Here is a 17675-nt window from a genome sequence, read left to right as displayed (position 1 = left end):
TTTCCCACGGCTCCAGCTCATCTATGTCCCAAGTTAATGTTATATGAGCTAAACACAACGACAACAACAAAAAATGTGTTTTTCCTACCTGTGGAAGGTAATCCCACGCTGTCCATTGTCCTGATTTTGTACAGCTTTTGTCTGTTTGTACAACCAAAAGCAGAACAGTGATGCTGTATTGTTGCTGAAGTCCTGACAAATGCCCCTCACAAGATGGCGGACACACTGACGTATGTTCCTGTCATTCGTGAGGCGTCTAGTGTATACGTCTATGACCGGCAGTACTCAGCCACAGCGCCCTCTGTTGGTCACTGGCAGTACTCGGCCACAGCGCCCTGTGTTGGTCACCGGCAGTACTCGGCCACAGCGCCCTATGTTGGTCACCGGCAGTACTCGGCCACAGCGCCCTCTGTTGGTCACCGGCAGTACTCGGCCACAGCGCCCTCTGCTTGTCATCCGCAGCACTCGGCCAGAAGTGACACTCTGGGAAGGGAAGCAGAACAAACTGTATGCTGCTGCTGCTGCTGCTGGAGGATCCATCTTTGCTGGAAAAACACTCGGCGGCGGAGGCTGTACTCACTCCAGCGCCTCGGAATCGATCCCGCTGCCCGTCGAGCGCGCTGGGGAACCCGAGGCGGGGCTGTGCCTCTGCTTTGTAGGATGTCCCGACATGAGGGTGAGTGGATAAACAGCTCGGCGGCTACCGGAGCGGCTAGCCGCGCGGCTAGCTCCGCTAACTGCCGCTCCAAGTCCCGGCGGGGGCTGCCGCGCTGCTCCGGGGCTTCCCTCCGGGCTCGTCCCCTGCTGGCTCTGTCCGCTGTCACCACAGGGGTCCCGGGGCCCGTGAATGAACCAGTACCGGCTCGTAGCTCCGCGGCGCTCCGAGCTTTAGCCGTTAGCCGCCGCTGGGAACTGCGTTGGCTTCACGTTAGCCTGCGAGCTAACCAGGAGCTAGTTCTTCCAACTAGTTGGGGACTTTATTTATCCTCTTTCTGGCACTCGTAGCCTAATGTATTTCATTCTTCAGTGTACGGCAGCACATCTCGTGTAGCTTCCGGTTTTCTGTTGGGGATATTTGGTGATTTCAGCAGGTAATTTAGCGCCACACTGTCCCGTCCAGTCGCACTGTTGTTGGCTAATGCACTGTCATCAAGAAGCAGAAACTAAGTCTGCGGCCTCTCCTCCTCAAATCCCTCACTAACCGAGAGTTTAACCGAGCAGGGGGAACGCGTGTCCGCATTGTCACTGTCATTTTAGCCCCCACTGGACGGTTACAGCAGGCTGGCCAGGTGTTTGTCCCCTTTTACCCCCTTCAGCAGTCACCGGGCTGTGTTGTAATCCACTCAGGCTGTCGTCTCGGTCCTGCACAGGCACAACTTTCTTCTTCTTCTTCTTCTTCGCGGTATTATAAAAGTACCCTGAAAGCTAGAACCTACTACCAAAAGTTACTGTTGCACGAAGGACTTTAGGATGCTGTGGGCAGCCACAAGGTGCTCCTGGGAGCAGATTGGGGTCAAAGGTCATGCTCGGGGGACCTCGGTCAGTCTGTTTTAACCCCTCCAGAAGTTACCTCCATGTGTTCTAATCCACACAGGAGGGATTGTAATCCAGAGGCTACACAGACACAACTTTCTTCTTCTCTTTCTGAGGGGAGCAACGGCCCACCGTGACCTGTAACGTGACCAACCCCCATTGAAATACTTATTTACCCATTACTGAACTAACTAGGGGGTACACGTTCCTGACAGTCTAGTAATCTTGGGTGTTTATGATTATTCTGACTATTATGTCATTAGACCCTGTTTATTCAGTGTTTGAAACGAAAACGCATTGTTTTTTCGTTTTAGAAAAGTTTCACGTTCATCCACCATTTTGAAAACAAAGTCCATTTCCATGGCGATGGCAGAGACTACGTCATCAAGGCATGTTGGTCCAGGAGCGGGTGCTGTCGCTTGTTGCACATGTGAAGTAGCAACGTTTCAGAAAAGTTGTGTTTTCCCCCCCGTTTCCACGGAGACAGAGTCGGAGAAGTTCCACCTTGGGATCCGTTTTCAAAGAGTTGTGTTTTCTTTTTGTTTGTTTGTTTGTTTTCAGTGACCGTTGTCGGGTAATCGGACGCCCCAAAACCAATGTTTTGCGTTTATTCACTTGAGAGCACTGTCGTGTGAATTGGCTGTTCGACGGCGCTCTTTATTAATGTCGAAACCTCGGCTGTTCCTCGCCACAGCAGATGTTTGTTTAATTTAACTCCCTCAGAAGTTCTTAAAGTGTCTCATCATCTTAATAGCAGAGTTGTTTGAACGCTGGTCCCACTGGAAAGAGCAGGACAGAACCAAGACAATGACACCAGAACCATTCAGATATTTTAACAAATAAGGAATTTATAGGCCAAAGAAGTTTACGAATTAGTGCAGTTTTCTTAAAGGTAATTAGTACACAAATCTGTGACCAAAAACTTTATAGTCAATAGTCAAGATGTCTCAATGAAGCTTTCAGGGAAGGTGTAGCTCTGTATACTCTTCAATCTGAAGCAATAATAATATATATTTTAAGTTTGTTCTTGGTCTGAAATAGTTTTGATAATATTAAGATTGGAGCCGCCACACCCTACTACCATACTACTACATACTACCTACTCCCACACCATATTTATTGTATTACTCACTTTTTATCCATATACATGTTTTTTTTAATAATCTGGTAAATGTGTGTCATGTATTTTTGTTATATTGGTCAATAACAAATCAAATCCTGTCACTTATTTCTCCTCCTCCTCCTCTTCCTCCTCCTCCTCTTCCTCCTCAGTCAACTTTTTTTCTGAACCATCAAAAGTTATGAAACTTCAGGATTAGAAAGTCAAAATAATAACAAATACGTTGTTTTACCTTTCAAAAGCGTCACTTAATCCGTTGAAGTTGTTTTTATGTGTTGAAGTCCAGTGAGTTTTTAATACGTTCTGGAGCATTGTGGACTACTAAATACTACACTGGACTACTAAATACTGCATTGTGGACTACTAAATACTACAGTCTGGACTACTAAATACTACATTGTGGACTACTAAATACTACCTTGTGGACTACTAAACAATACACTGTGGACCACTAAATACAGCACTGTGGACTACTAAATAATACACTGGACTACTAAATACTACACTGTGGACTGCTAAATACTACACTGTGGACTACTAAATAGTACACTGTGGACTACATTGTGGATTACTAAATACTACACTGTGGACTACTAAATACTACATTGTGGACTACTAAATACTACACTGTGGACTACTAAATACAGCACTGTGGACTACTAAATACTACACTGTGGACTACTAAATACTTCATTGTGACATGATAAATTACAGTTAAAACCTCTGTGCTCGACTGTTTGTCTGCTATTGGTCCCAGGTTCTACTGAACACATAAATTAGAATCTTTCTGCAGGCTGGGTGGTATTTTTTCGGCCGTCTTTTTCAAAGATTGACCCTCCAACTGATGTCTGGAGGCTCGTTGCCTTAAACTGTGCAGTGACATGGAGCTGCTGCTACTTCAACTGGCTTGAGCAGCAAAAATACTGCCTGTGTTCAGTCTGTTCCACCAAGCCCCCCTACCCACCCTATCGGAGGATGAGCTGGCGAGTACTGGACCCAGTCTAGGACTTCTGTGAAGGTGGAGACTTGGGGTAGTCGAGGATTTGCGTCTATTGAAAAAAAAAAAATGTAAAAAACCATTCAAGCTTTAACCGTGTATAAGCAAAAGTGCAACAGCAACAACGGAAACCCACAAGGATTGGTAGAACAGAATGCGAAAAATTTGCACAATGAAAATCGATTTGAACTACAAATTCGATAAATCAATTGAATAGATCTTTTGCCCTTTGCTCGTGCTATTCTAACTTTTCTCACCACAGTTTTCTGCACCACTATTGTCGTGTCAATCAGTCACAAACTTGGCTTGTCAAACCACAAGAATAAAGTGTTCCGCTTGTAATGTTTGGCTGTTTTGACTCTGGAGCCGAGCAGCCAGGTGTTTGGAAGTTACCAAGGTGTCCCATAATGCAAACTGCAGCGTCACGGTATCTACTAAAGAACGATGTTAAAGGTGACCCAATGTCTCTGTTGTCCTTTCATGGAGGATAAGTCAGGTTTTATTTTTCCGATTCAGTTCCGACTGTTAACGCTGGATTATGGCAAGCTGCTCTGTTGTTTTAACTTTGTGGCTTTTATAGCGTACGTTGGTCAGAGAATTAGATTGTGACAAACCAGTGGATAACTTGAGTTAATACTGTGTCTAACGTGTCATTTTGGCTGTTTTAGTCGCAACATAATCTCACTTGCAGCAGTCAGGTGTCTGGTTCGTCTTCCAATCCCAGTGTTAGTGCTTTGGTTTCCCACGTCCTTCGGAAAGACAAGTGGTCCACATCGAGGTTTTAACACCTCGCATGGAGCCAACACCGTGAAGTGTGATGAACCTGACTAAAATGTGTCATTTCCATCTCATTTCATCGCTCAAAGGAAAGCGGAGACATATTTGTCACGTTTGTCTCCCGTTTGAACATATTTGTCCAGGCATTTTGAGGAGTTCTCACCTGAGGACGGCTGAGGACTCGTTTGAGTGAAAACTGAAGGCTTTTGTAGGGTTTTGAGTGTCTGTTTACACGGCAACGGTGCTTGGGGACACTGAAAACACAAGTTTTTGAAAAAGCTCTGACTCTGGAAACGGGGAAAACACAACTTTCCTGAAACACTGCTCCTGCGTATTTGCACCACGGTCGTAGTAAATAGTTCTTCTGCACATGCTCAGTAGAGCCAGTCAAAACAAAGTTTTCTCTGTGGTGGCATGACTCAGTCCATATTCTCCTGGACTTAGTACTTTTATTTTGACAGTCACTGTAATGACAATCCAACTTGGTAGTTTTATTTTGACAGTCACCGTAATAACAATCCAACTTGGTGGTTTTATTTTGACAGTCACCATAATAACAATCCAACTTGGTGGTTTTATTTTGACAGTCCCCATAATAACAATCTAACTTGGTGGTTTTATTTTGACAGTCACCATAATAACAATCTAACTTGGTGGTTTTATTTTGACAGTCACCATAATAACAATCCAACTTGGTGGTTTTATTTTGACAGTCCCCATAATAACAATCCAACTTGATGGTTTTATTTTGACAGTCGCCATAATAACAATCTAACTTGGTGGTTTTATTTTGACAGTCCCCATAATAACAATCTAACTTGGTGGTCTGTCCACTAAAATGTCCGCGTTCTCCCAGTGTTGATGTTTAGAGCTCATTGTTCTCTGCTGTGTGTGCGTGTGTGTGTGATTTCATTACAAAAACAATCAACAGCAACAACGAGTGGACCAACATGCTAACTACTAGTCCGTCCACATGACGACGCCGTTTCATGTAACCGCATCGTTCTTGTCCGATCGTCCACGCAGCATTTTAGAAGCCTGCAAATTTTAGTTTTTTACGAACGGGGTTCCAGAGAGGAGGAATTAGAAAACGCCGCCTCGGCTTTGACGTGTGGACAGAGAAGACGCACATTAGCTGAAACGATGATGTCATGGCCCCGCCTCTTGACCTATAACCCCGCCTCCCTCTCCCTAACGTCACTGAACAACAACAGCATGGCGGACTACCTGCTCCAGGTGGAGCTGCAGAAGCTGCTGATGACACCTGCTGGATTTGTCCTTGTCTATGTTATTTCATGCTCCATGTCTTCTTCTCTGTTTCTGCTGGATTTCTGTGGCAGCGCCACCTATAGGCCTGACATGTGTACTACATCGTGTTCAGGAGTTTTCATGGTGTCATGTGGACGGGAAACTTTCTAAGAACGATGGGATTTGGGCTCGTGTGGACAGAGACTCCGTGTTTTTCAGTGTTTCTGCCAATTCAGCGTAAGCAGACGTCGTTTTCAAAACGTTGCCATGTAAACTCAAAAGATTTCTGAAACGAAAACACAAAAACGATGCGTTTTCACTTGAAACACAGGCATGTAAATGGGGCCTAATTAGTTTTTCTATTTGAACCTATAAGTCGAGGTACTATAAGAAAGTCAGGCCAGAGGCTTTGACTTGTGTAAATCACTACATCACTTTAGCTCTCACCCTGACAGGATTCAGCATGAATATCTAGAAGTCATGTTTACAAAAAGACTTCAGGATATTCATGCTGAATCCTAAATAAAAACGCAGGAGCACTCACTAATGCACATTTCTATGGACAATTCAAAAACAATCTCGGGTAAAGGAAACAGTAGAATTAGTAAGACCGAGACTACTTCCTTTACACATGAAGAACTTCTGTCTGACTAATTATATTTGAAGCTGAAAAGGGTGTTTATTTAATTTGGTAAATCAGTGCATCGTCGGTACAGAGCTCCTCTGAAATTATCTGAATGGAACATCTGAGCTTATTTAAACAAACAACTCCACCGTTGACTGATGTGTCCATAAAGTGGTAGTACTTGTCGTTGTTTTCCAAGTGGATCAAGGTGATTACTAATCTATGTAATAGTCGTCTTGTGTTTGTCCAGGTTAACTGGGGTTTAATTGTGTTGGTCCTGTAATGTCAGAGGACCGCCCCTCCCTGCTTGTTTACCCGGATCAATGTTTGCCAAGTAAAGAAGTTTTTTTCTTTCTTTTTTCAACCATGTAGGGAAAATGTCAGTGTGACAGAAAGTAGGTGTGAGTGCAGAGCAGTGAGCCAGGCATTCAACGACTTTAACACAACAGCATTTTCCAGAGAGGATGCAAACTAGGGCTGGGCAAAAAATCGATTCAATCGATTTATCAAATTTGTAGCTAAAAAAGATTTTATTTTGGTAATTCAAGTCGCCACACACACAAACACACAGTTTTTCTACATTTTCCGCGTTCCGTTCTACCGTTCTTCGTGGGTTTCGGTATTTGCTGTTGCACTTTTGCTTAAACCTTGAATTTGTTGAATGACTGAGCCTCATTTACGTTTTATTTGGGGATTGTTTATATGCATTTTATCTCCAAGGACAATCACAGCAATAAAGTTGCACTTTTGACAATATATCTGATGTCCGCAGTCAAGTGCATTGAGAAGAAAATCTAATCAAAATTCTAATTTTGCTTCAAAAATTCATAGATTTTTACTTTAGGCCAAATCACCCAGCCCTAATGCAAACCCTTAATTACATTTTAGGAGTCAGATTTCACGACATCGGTGCTCAGAGCCACTGAATACAGTCCAAGTCATTGTAAGAAAACCATAAAAGTCACTTTCTAATCTAGAAAAGTCTTCACGTACGAGTCGTGAGTCCTTTTAGCCGTCTGGTACAGCCCCCGACCTGCTCTTTATCCCTTCCCCTCTGTGGTTTTGGAGCATATTTACCTTCCTGTTTGCTCAACATGTGTAAGACAACACTGTTCAGGCTGTTTCTTTATTCGACTGCTGCTTTTTTTTTTTTTTACTATGTGAGAACAACTTCCATAGCATCCAAATGCACACTTTCTGGAATGCACGCACTAGAGATGTACTGATCCAGCATTTTCAGTTTTGATACCGATCCAAACGCAGTGCCTTTGAGTATCAGCCGATACTTGATACTGTTCCGATGCTATTTTCTGAGAAGTCTTTATAGCTTTTGAGCTACTACTGTGAAATATCTCTGTTCTTTGCAGTGTGTCTGCTAATGATTCTGTCCTTTGCTCCATGACGTAGCTGCCATCGCAGTAGATTCAAAGAGAAAGGATTGCCCCAGGTATAGAGTAGATCGCATTTTCCATCCCCAGTCCATCTCCTTTGATGATATTGGGCCGATATTCGATCCAAATATTGTATTGGTGCATCACTAGTGCGCACTACGGTTTGCAGTCACCAGGACCCCCTTTATATGACAGTGTTCTCAAGTGATGGCCCCCGGCCAGCTCAGTTGGTAGAGCATGAGACTCTCAATCCCAAGGTAGAGGGTTCATGTCCCACACTGGGCGCCACATTCCTGTGGGCTCACCACCTGTAGGAAAGGTTCTTAATGGGTGCAGTGTGATCTGGGTGACGGTGCTCAGACTGCCACCCCCACCACCCGGAAATGGGTAAGAGGGAGAAGATGGATGGATGGATGTTTTCAAGTGAAAATGGAAAACGTTCGTAGCTTTCGTGGGGGGTGGGGGGTCTGTTTACATGACGACATTGCTCAAAAAGTACTGAACGTGTAACTTTCCTCACCCCTCCTTGTTTTGTCTCATTCTGCTCGTCTTCAGTGGAGCATTAATAGTACGTTGTGAATAAGGTTTAATGGATTGATAAGGCTGATCGGATGAAACAAGTAATCATGCAGAGGCTCCTGTAACTGTTGTTGTAAGAACAGTTTTCTGTGTGCAGGAAAAGTTCTTCTTCTGTGGCTGTGGTGCTGCTCCACACCTCATGCTGGAGAACGAGAGACAGGCCATGTCTCTTCGCCCCGCAGACGCTCTTATAAGAAAGTTATAGCCGAAGTGTCAGATTCATGTGCTCTCTCTCTCCGCAGGTGTAAGCTGCGACGCGTGTTTGAAAGGCAACTTCAGAGGACGACGGTTCAAGTGTTTAATCTGCTACGACTACGACCTGTGTGCGTCGTGCTACGAGAGCGGCGCCACCACCACGAGACACACCACAGAGCACCCCATGCAGTGTATATTGACCCGGGTAGACTACGGTAAGGACGCCAGCGAAACCCGCGTGGACGGAAAGATAATAAGTGGAAACGACCTGAATGGCTTCTCTCTGCTTCTTTCACCGGTCAGACTTGTATTATGGAGGAGACACGTTTTCAGTAGAGCAGCCACAGTCCTTCACGTGTCCTTACTGTGGCAAGATGGGCTTCACAGAGACGTCCTTACAGGATCACGTCACCTCGGAGCATTCAGAGACCTCCACGGAGGTGGTGAGTAGTGCATTCATGTTTTCACCGTCGTCTGCCGCTGTGGATCACTGCTGTCCTTTTCAGGGTGTCTTCGGGACAACGGCGTCTACTATATGAAGGCTTGAAATAAAGAAACTGGGAAATTGAGGTTTATCAACAAAAAATTTATAAGAATTCCAATGCAGTTAATGGAACTATTTTTCTAAGTTACACTTTAAATCTCTCCTGCAATAATTCGTTAACGCTCGTGGAAATTCAGTGTCACTCAAAGCTTTGGCCACTTCATAGCAAATTTCAGATTTGTTCCATGGAAACCATCTGCTGAAAGTAGTTTTTTATTAATTTTACAAAAGCAACACATGCAGACAGCAACGTTTTGATAATCACCGTCAGAAATGTGAAGCGCTGTAAATGTAGATCACTAGTTGGCGTTGTGTTTTTGGTAACGCACCAGCACCTGCATGTGTTGTTATTGGTTGAAGAAATGATTGGGCGTGTTTGGGGATCTGACGTCTGCCTCCACGAGTTTGTGCCGTTACAGTTTACCCGTCATGACAGTGAGATGTGAACAGAAAAGCTAAACCGCGTTAGGGCTGCATTTGCGATAATATCGCGATATGATAAAACGGGATGTTCTCTCGCAAGGGCTGCGATTTGACTGCTCATGTGATCTGGTCACGTGACGACTTGCGTGTCCTGCGTGTGTCCTGCGTGTGTCCTGCGTGTGTCCTGCGTGTGTCCTGCGTGTGTCCTGCTTGTCCTGCGCCCACATATATGTGGTGAGTGAGCAGAGCAGAGCAGCAGTATTACTCCTTATGGACATAATTCGAAGCGGCAGGTGGAAATACCTCAGGCCATAATGGAGTTCATAGTGAAAGATATGATGCCCATTTAATGGGCTGGACATTAAGGACTGTCCGACCGTCTGGGGCTGGTAAAAGCTTTGCTCGGGCAAGTGAATCATCTGCCCACCTTGTCTGAACGGGCTCCTGGTTTTTAGGGATGGATCCGATCCGGGATCGGGTTCTGATATCAACGTAATTCACTGATCAGAGATTTCTGATCCATGATCCTCGTCTGCTTCACTGTTACTGAAATGACTCCACAGTGTTTCCCTGCTGCTGCTCTGCTTGCTGGCTGCAAACTGTGGACTGGATTTCCTGAAGGGAGGCGGGTCTCAATGAGACGAGGAGGAATGAGTCAGGAAATCCATTCCACAGTTTGCTGGCTCGCTGGCTACTTCCCTAGCCAGCGAGCAGGCTAGGGAAGTAGCATTGTGCTATCCAACTTTTCATGACAACATGTTGCTGTTTGGACGGATTTTACACTCAAAACACCACAAAGCAACGCAGCAACGTGGATGTTAGCAAAGCAACGCAGAAACGTGGATGTTTGCAAAGCAACGCAGCAACGTGGATGTTAGCAAAGCAACACAGCCCTGTGCAATGTTAGCTAAGCAACGTGGCAATGTTAGCTAAGCAATGTGGCAATGTTAGCAAAGCAACGTGGCAACGTGGACGTTATCAAAGCAACGCGGCAACGTGGATGTCAGCAAAGCAACGCAGCAACGTGGATGTTTGCAAAGCAACGCAGCAACGTGCAATGTTAGCAAAGCAACGCAGCAACGTGGATGTTAGCAAAGCAACGCAGCAACGTGGATGTTAGCAAAGCAACGCAGCAATGTGCAATGTTAGCCAAGAAACGTGCAATGTTAGCAAAGCAACGCAGCAACATGGATGTTAGCAAAGCAACGCAGCAACGTGCAATGTTAGCAAAGCAACGCGGCAACGTGGATGTTAGCAAAGCAACGCAGCAACGTGGATGTTATCAAAGCAACGCAGCAACGTGGATGTTAGCAAAGCAACGCAGCAAGGTGGATGTTAGCAAAGCCGTAGTCCAGCGAGGCGGCGCTCTGCAGCCAGACGTCAGCGTTTTAAAACTCCATCTCTCCGAGGAGAACGGCACTGACATCTAAACAATGAACAGCAGCTCCTCCGCTGGAGCAGACGATTCACACCTCTGTGAAGCTGCGTCCTACTCCTCGCTAAACTCCCTGAAAATAGTCCCAATCATTTGTGTTGCGTTCCAGCTGGAAACACTGCTGTTGGTGCTGCCTTGCTAAAGAATTTCCCCCGGGATTAATAAAGTCATTCTGAGGTTCTAAAGCTAGAACTAGTTTATTATGAGATGATGACGTCACTCAGACCCCCTCATTGTCCACATGGAACACAAATACTTTGATCCTTAATGTCCAGCCCTGCATTAGTATAGTGACCCAGCCTGGTTTAGGGTTTTGATCAGCACAATGGACAAGCGGTTGGCTTGTTGTGATGAACACTTACAAGACTGCAAGTTACAGTATTTAGTAAGTTTTCTATGTAATTGAAGTAGAAGATAAATAAACTGTCTTTCATATTAATACATGCTTCATTTGAGTTTATCTTAATATGAGCCTCGACTATAAGAAAGAACAATTTATGTAGAATAAATCTGATATTGTTTATTATAATACACATTGATATATTGCATGTGTTTGTTGAAAAATACACGAGAAGACCTTGAAAAAATAATCGCATATTAAATCGCAATCGCAATATTGAGGGAATAAATAGCAATTAGATTATTTTCCAAAATCGTTCAGCCCTAAACCGCGTCTACATGGCCAAGTTTCAAGTGAAAATCCTTTGCTTTTTTTGTTTCTGAGAAGTTTTGCATTTTCACTGCAGCTTTTTGAAAACAATACCATTTACATGGAAATGGCAAACGTTTCAATCGCTGCAATCGACGACCGAATTGGATTGTTTTTACAGTGACTGTCAAAATAAAACTACCAAGGTGGGTTGTTATTACGGTGACTGTCAAAAATAAAACCACCAAGTTGGATTGTTATTACGGTGATTGTCAAAATAAAACCACCAAGTTGGATTGTTATTGCTATGACTGTCAAAATAAAACCACCAAGTTGGATTGTTATTACTATAACTGTCAAAATAAAAGTACTGAGTTGGATTGTTATTACTATGACTGTCAAAATAAAAGTACAAAGTTGGATTGTTATTACTGTGATTGTCAAACTAAAACCACCAAGTTGGATTGTTATTACGGTGATTGTCAAAATAAAACCACCAAGTTGGATTGTTATTGCTATGACTGTCAAAATAAAAGTACCAAGTCCAGGAGAATATGAACGGGGCGTCATGACATCATGGAGGAAACTTTGTTCTGATGTCTCTAATGAGCATGTGCAGACGAACTGTTTACTACAGCCGTGGTGTGCAATAGCAATGTTTCACCAAAGTTGCACTTTCCCTGTTTCCACAGAGAGAAAGTTTTTGAAAAATTCCCCCATGGGAGCCCTTTTTTTTCTTCAAAAAGTTGTGTTTTCAGTGACTCCATGAACTGTTGTTGGACGCTCAAAACATTACTAAAGATTTTTGTTTTTTTGTAAACAAGGCCCAACGCCTCTTGATCTAGTTGAGCTTTTGAAAAGTTCTCTAATGGAACCAAAGTGACACCATAGATGGCAACAACGGGCCTGATGGTGATGTACAGAAATCACGGGGGCCCCAGGATCCAGCCCTGAGGCACACCACGTTGATTTGTTGGACTCCTGAGGAACATTTACTGCTGCTGCTGCTTCCTGTGAATGATCTCTGCCGCTCTCCTTTCAGATCTGTCCGATATGCGCTGCCTTGCCAGGAGGGGACCCGAACCACGTCACAGATGACTTCACAGCTCACCTCACCCTCGAACACAGAGCGCCGCGAGACCTAATATCCTTTCCTGTCTTTCTGGCATGCGTTACATCACGAGCGGCGAGTTTTGAGTCTTAACGTTTGTTCCCCCCGTTCACGATGAGTCCAGCAGCGTCCGGCACGTCCGCAGGATGTTTCACCCGGGGCGAGGACTGGGCGGCCCAAGAGCACGGCGGACTAATATGCACTTTACCAGCGGCTCCACGGGGGGGCTTTCCTCCTCCTCGTCACAGAGCTCCACTTATACCCCCAGTAATAGAGAAGCAATGGACCCCATCGCAGGTGAGACACATCAAGTTTCAGAGTTTCTGGTTCGGCAACGAGCAACACAGACCCGCTCTCGCGAAGCCCGAGCTGCCACCAAAACTAATGTTTGTCCTTTTAAAGAATGATTCCCAAACGTAGTAAATCAGGGTTACACTTCACCGTGACAGACTCCGTGGGTGGAACTCTCAGTAACCTGAGTAAGACCGTTGGATCACGTCTCTGTTTCTGTCGTCACTCTTCCTCCGCTGATGATTAAAAGCTCCAACTTGAGCCCAGACGGGTGGAGTTTTCTACTTTTCTTAAATGTTTGTGATGTGTGGCGTCGCTCAGGGGATCCCAGGCCTCAGGTTGGGAACCGTTGCTGTCGTGTTTATCTTACAATAATAATACATGATTCCTCTTTGAACAAAACACTTTATGAAATTAAAATCTGTTTTTCAAAAGGGTGTTATACACATTTATGTCCTTTTGTTTCTATATATATTTATATATATATTGCTCGTTTTTGTTTTGGGGAGACGACTTCTTCGGCGACTTTGAGCTTTCATTGCTTGTACACCGTGAAAAAGGCCGTCCTCTTTATTTTATCCCCCGTGAACACGGTTCACATCGTTTTTGATTTGGAAAAACTTTCCGCATTTACACGGCAACGTTTTCAAAACAAAACTGTTTCCACGGAAACGGCAGAAATGCTGAAAACGATGTAGTGAGCTTGCCGGGCAGCGAGGGGGCGCTGCGGTTTGTTTTTCGAAGTGAAAGCAGCCGCACCCGTAGCAGACAACAATCCGCTCTAAGCACTGACGTTGGGAGAACGTGGACATTCGGCCGTAGCGCACATGTGCAGTAGCAGCGTTTTCCTCGTTCCCATGGAGACGGAGTCGCAGTGTTTTCAAAAAGTTGTGTTTTTTGTGGCTCTGGGCATCGTTTAAACCCTTTCCACACCAGCCTGAACCACCTGTTTTCTCCCCGTCGTTCTTTTTTGCCCGTCACTGAGCATGTGCACTATTTCCTGTGGCTGTGGCGTGCATTGGCAGCGTTTCAGAAGAGCAATGCTTTCCTCATTTCCACTGAGATGAAAAGTTGCGTTTCCATGAAAATGGGGCAATGTTTGAAAACCTCCATGGGGACGGAGCGTTTCCGAAGAATTTTCAGCGTCTCCGAGCAGCGTTGTGTCCTGTGCTCACTTGTTTTCACTCCTGTCCACACCAAACCGTTTCATGTAACCACATCGTTTTTAGCCGATCATCCACACGGAACCCGAAGAACCTGAATTTGTTTTAAATTTAATTTAAATCAGTTTCCTGAGTGGAGAAATTTTTTAAAAAGGCCGCCTCGGCTTTGGACGATGCTCCGTGTCTCTTCCTCTGTTTTTGGTGTATTTCTGTGGCAGTGTTACAGCGCCACCTACAGGTTTGGCGTATGTACTACATCGTTTTCAGTAGTTCTCGTGGTGTCGTATGGACGCAAAAGTTTCCCGTGTGGACGGGAAACTTTTTAAGACAGTTGGGAGAAAAGAGATGGTTTTTGCTGAGCTCTATCCTCTCGGGGGCGTCAATGTTTTCTGTTTCCTGTCTCCTGCAGAGTTGTTGTCCCAGTTGTCAGGGGTGCGGCGTGCAGCAGGGGGGCAGATCAACTCGTCGGGGCCGTCAGCCTCCCAACTCCAGCAGCTCCAGATGCAACTGCAGCTAGAGCGGCAGCAGGCGCAGGCGGCACGGCAGCAGGTGGAAACGGGCCGCCACACCACGCGGCGTGGAAACAACCCGGGGAACGCCGGCACCGCCATCCCCCCGCCAAGCACAGCCACTGCCAACAGCGTCCCGGCGGGAGAGAGCAACCCCGCCTCCTCGTCCCACAGCTCCCAGTTCCTATTAGCACGGTGAGCGAGGCCGAGGACATGGTACCAATCGAAATGTGTTTGTATGATCAGTTCTTTAAAAACCAAAGGCGGGATTGTTCACCAACAAGCCACAACATCATAACCACCTACCCAGTACAGTGTACGCTCCCCCACGTCACCAACACACCACCCCCACACGCCTCCCCCACGTCACCAACACACCACCCCCACACGCCTCCCCCACGTCACCAACACACCACCCCCACACGTCTCCGACACACCACCCCCACACGTCCCTGACACACCCCAACACGTCTCTGACACCCCCCCACACGTCCCTGACACACCCCCACACGTCTCCGACACCCCCCCCCCCCCCCACACACGTCACTGAAATACCCCCACACGTCATCGACACACCCCCACACGTCCCCGACACACCACCACACGTCCCTGACACACCCCCGCACGTCACTGACACCCCCCCCCCCCCCCCCCCCCCCCCCCCCACACACGTCACTGAAACACCCCCACACGTCATTGACACACCCCCACACGTCCCCGACACACCACCACACGTCCCTGACACACCCCCACACGTCACTGACACCCCCCCCCTCACACGTCACTGACACCCCTCCACACATCATCGACACACCCCCACACGTCTCCCAATAACAACATTTCATACACTGCCACCACAACAAAGGAAAAGTTTCTTTTCATAGTTCCAGGTTATTTGGGCCTGATTTTACCCACTGGAGCTGAAGCTGTGCTGTATGTTATCGTTTCCAGGTTGAACGAGCCGAAGATGTCGGAGGCGGAGCGGCAGTTCCTGGAGGGCGAGCGCGCCGACCGCAGCCTGTTCGTGCAGGAGCTGCTGCTCTCCACACTCATGCGTGAGGAGAGCTCCTCCTCCGACGAGGACGAGAGGCGGGACTTCGCCGACTTTGGGGCCATGGGCTGCGTGGAGATCATGCCCCTGGACGTGGCGCTGGAGAACCTGCAGCTCCGCGAGCGCAGCTCTACGGGGAAGGAGCCTCCGCCGCCGCCTCTTTGATGTCCGAGCGACGGGCAGACTGTGTCCTCTGTGCTGCAACTGTCAGTGATGGACAGCAAAACGGCAGCAGTCCTCCTCTTCCTCTTCCTCCTCCTCCTCCTCCTCCCTCCATTTTCTGAGTTTGTTTTTCCGGTGATTGTAATTTCAGGCCTGTCACCATCTTTGTTACACTGTAAACAAAAAATAAATGAGAGCAAGTGGAATAAATGTGCGAGTGAGCAAGACAAGAGAAATATATGAAATATATATAAAATCTATATATATGAAGTTGATAATCAGTCCACATAGCGTTTTTTTTTTTTTTTTTCTTTTCCCAGAATGTTACAGGCGGCTGTGGCAGACCGTTGCTTCCTGTGACACGCAAACGGCGGCGTAGAAATACTTCACGTTGAGAAAGTGGAGGCGGCGCTGGCTCCTCCCACCCAGCTGCTGTGTGTTCATGAATTATAATTAATAAAAAGTGCTTCAGTGGGTTACCATAACTGCTGCATGCAGTTCTTTGCGGCGTGCATGACCTTTATTGACCTCTTTGTTTTGAGAAAATAAGTAAAAATCCCAAAGCTGACCCCTTATTTTTTTTCTTAAAGGTTAAACATGCAGGATTATTGACGTAGTTCGTGAAACTGACACACGGAATTTTAACTAACAGATCTATTTTGTGAAGTTTTCTTTGAAGGAGTATTAAAATGAAACCGAAGATCAGCTGCAGTGCGTTCGCCGGCGGCTGTTTTTTTGGTGGTTTTTTTTTCTGCCACGACTATTGATTTTTTTCGAAGCTGAAGATTCATTAAGCTTAAAGGTACAGTATGTATGGTTAGTGAGTCGCTGTTTCTTAGTTGTTGGAATTTCTCATTTCTTGACTCACTGTACCATCTTGTGGAATAAAGTGGTACTACAAGGATAATCAAGCTATGGCTAGCTGTTTGTTTTTTGGTTTTTTTTTTAGATAAAATTAAGAACTCTCTTCTAAAGACAAGATGTTCATATTTAGTTCCACGAAACGGCTTCGTCTATAGACGAGTACTCATCGCCGCGCTCCGCATCTCACCAAATGGTTTTTCTTCTCAATCTGCGATTCTTTTGCTTTTAGGACAAGATATTCGTTTTTTGTTTTTTTTTGTCTTGCTAAAGCTAGCACTTTCTATTTATTCATGTTTGATTTCTTGATTCTTTGGAGCCTTGATGTGCCACCTTCATGCCTATACTTTAACCCTCTTTGTAAAAAAAAAAAATACAATGACATGTATATTGATTTTTTTTTTCTGTGCGTGAACTTTCATAATGGTTTAAAGACATGGACTTTTTTTTTTTTTTTTTAATTGTAAATTTAGATTACAATAAATATAAACTGCACAGCTTTTGATGTGAGCGAGACATCACGGCGGTTCGTGCAGCCTGTGTGTTTGTTTCAGAAACAATCTGTCGATGCAAATGGCGGCGTTTTGCCACGTCTGACCTTCTTTTATTGAAGTGTTGCTGATTTAGACCAAATATAATCTGTTAAAGCTTCAATTTTCGAGCTTATTCAGAAGAAGCGACTTGATTTGTGTCATTAAAGGTCATCAAAATTAACTGTGGAAATCCTAGTTAACCCAATATGTCCTGTTGTTCCCCGGCAGTGGTTCAATTTGATTTTGTTTTTAAAGAAACTGTTATTCTTTTCAATTAATGATTTGATCCAAACACAAATAAATACAAAACCATCGACGTGACAGGTTGCATATTGTCACCTTCTTAAAATAATGGACTGTCATTTTTTGAGAAAAGAGATTTTTTTTGCCTAGATCAACAGATCGTTAAACAGATCATAATCTGTTGTCATTCTCTTGTTGAGTTAAAGAATTAGAAAAATATCATGTATTCAACATG

At 45.3% G+C, this 17675-nt stretch overlaps 1 protein-coding gene across 1 annotated transcript; it reads left to right on the top strand.

Moving 5' to 3' along the window:
- Nucleotides 1-481: 481 nt before the first annotated feature.
- Nucleotides 482-17184, top strand: kcmf1 (potassium channel modulatory factor 1). The gene is made up of 7 exons (XM_080476599.1): nucleotides 482-676; nucleotides 8513-8680; nucleotides 8769-8908; nucleotides 12559-12660; nucleotides 12741-12924; nucleotides 14491-14785; nucleotides 15542-17184. Exons 1-7 carry the CDS (start codon nucleotides 661-663, stop codon nucleotides 15804-15806), a joined length of 1170 nt encoding a protein of 389 aa, XP_080332725.1. The 5' UTR covers nucleotides 482-660; the 3' UTR covers nucleotides 15807-17184.
- Nucleotides 17185-17675: the final 491 nt, after the last annotated feature.

Source organism: Lipophrys pholis (assembly GCF_963383615.2).
Source record: "Lipophrys pholis genome assembly, chromosome: 12".
In the NCBI taxonomy this organism is placed as follows: Eukaryota; Metazoa; Chordata; class Actinopteri; order Blenniiformes; family Blenniidae; genus Lipophrys; species Lipophrys pholis.
This window is presented reverse-complemented; position numbering and strand designations above follow the sequence as displayed.

What these genes read in the sequence shown, in the direction of transcription:
- kcmf1 (XM_080476599.1), top strand. An exon ending in ATTGACCCGGGTAGACTACG is followed by an intron (nt 8,681 to 8,768) that starts GTAAGGACGCCA and finishes TTCACCGGTCAG; the next exon opens with ACTTGTATTATGGAGGAGAC. An exon ending in CAGAGACCTCCACGGAGGTG is followed by an intron (nt 8,909 to 12,558) that starts GTGAGTAGTGCA and finishes CTCTCCTTTCAG; the next exon opens with ATCTGTCCGATATGCGCTGC.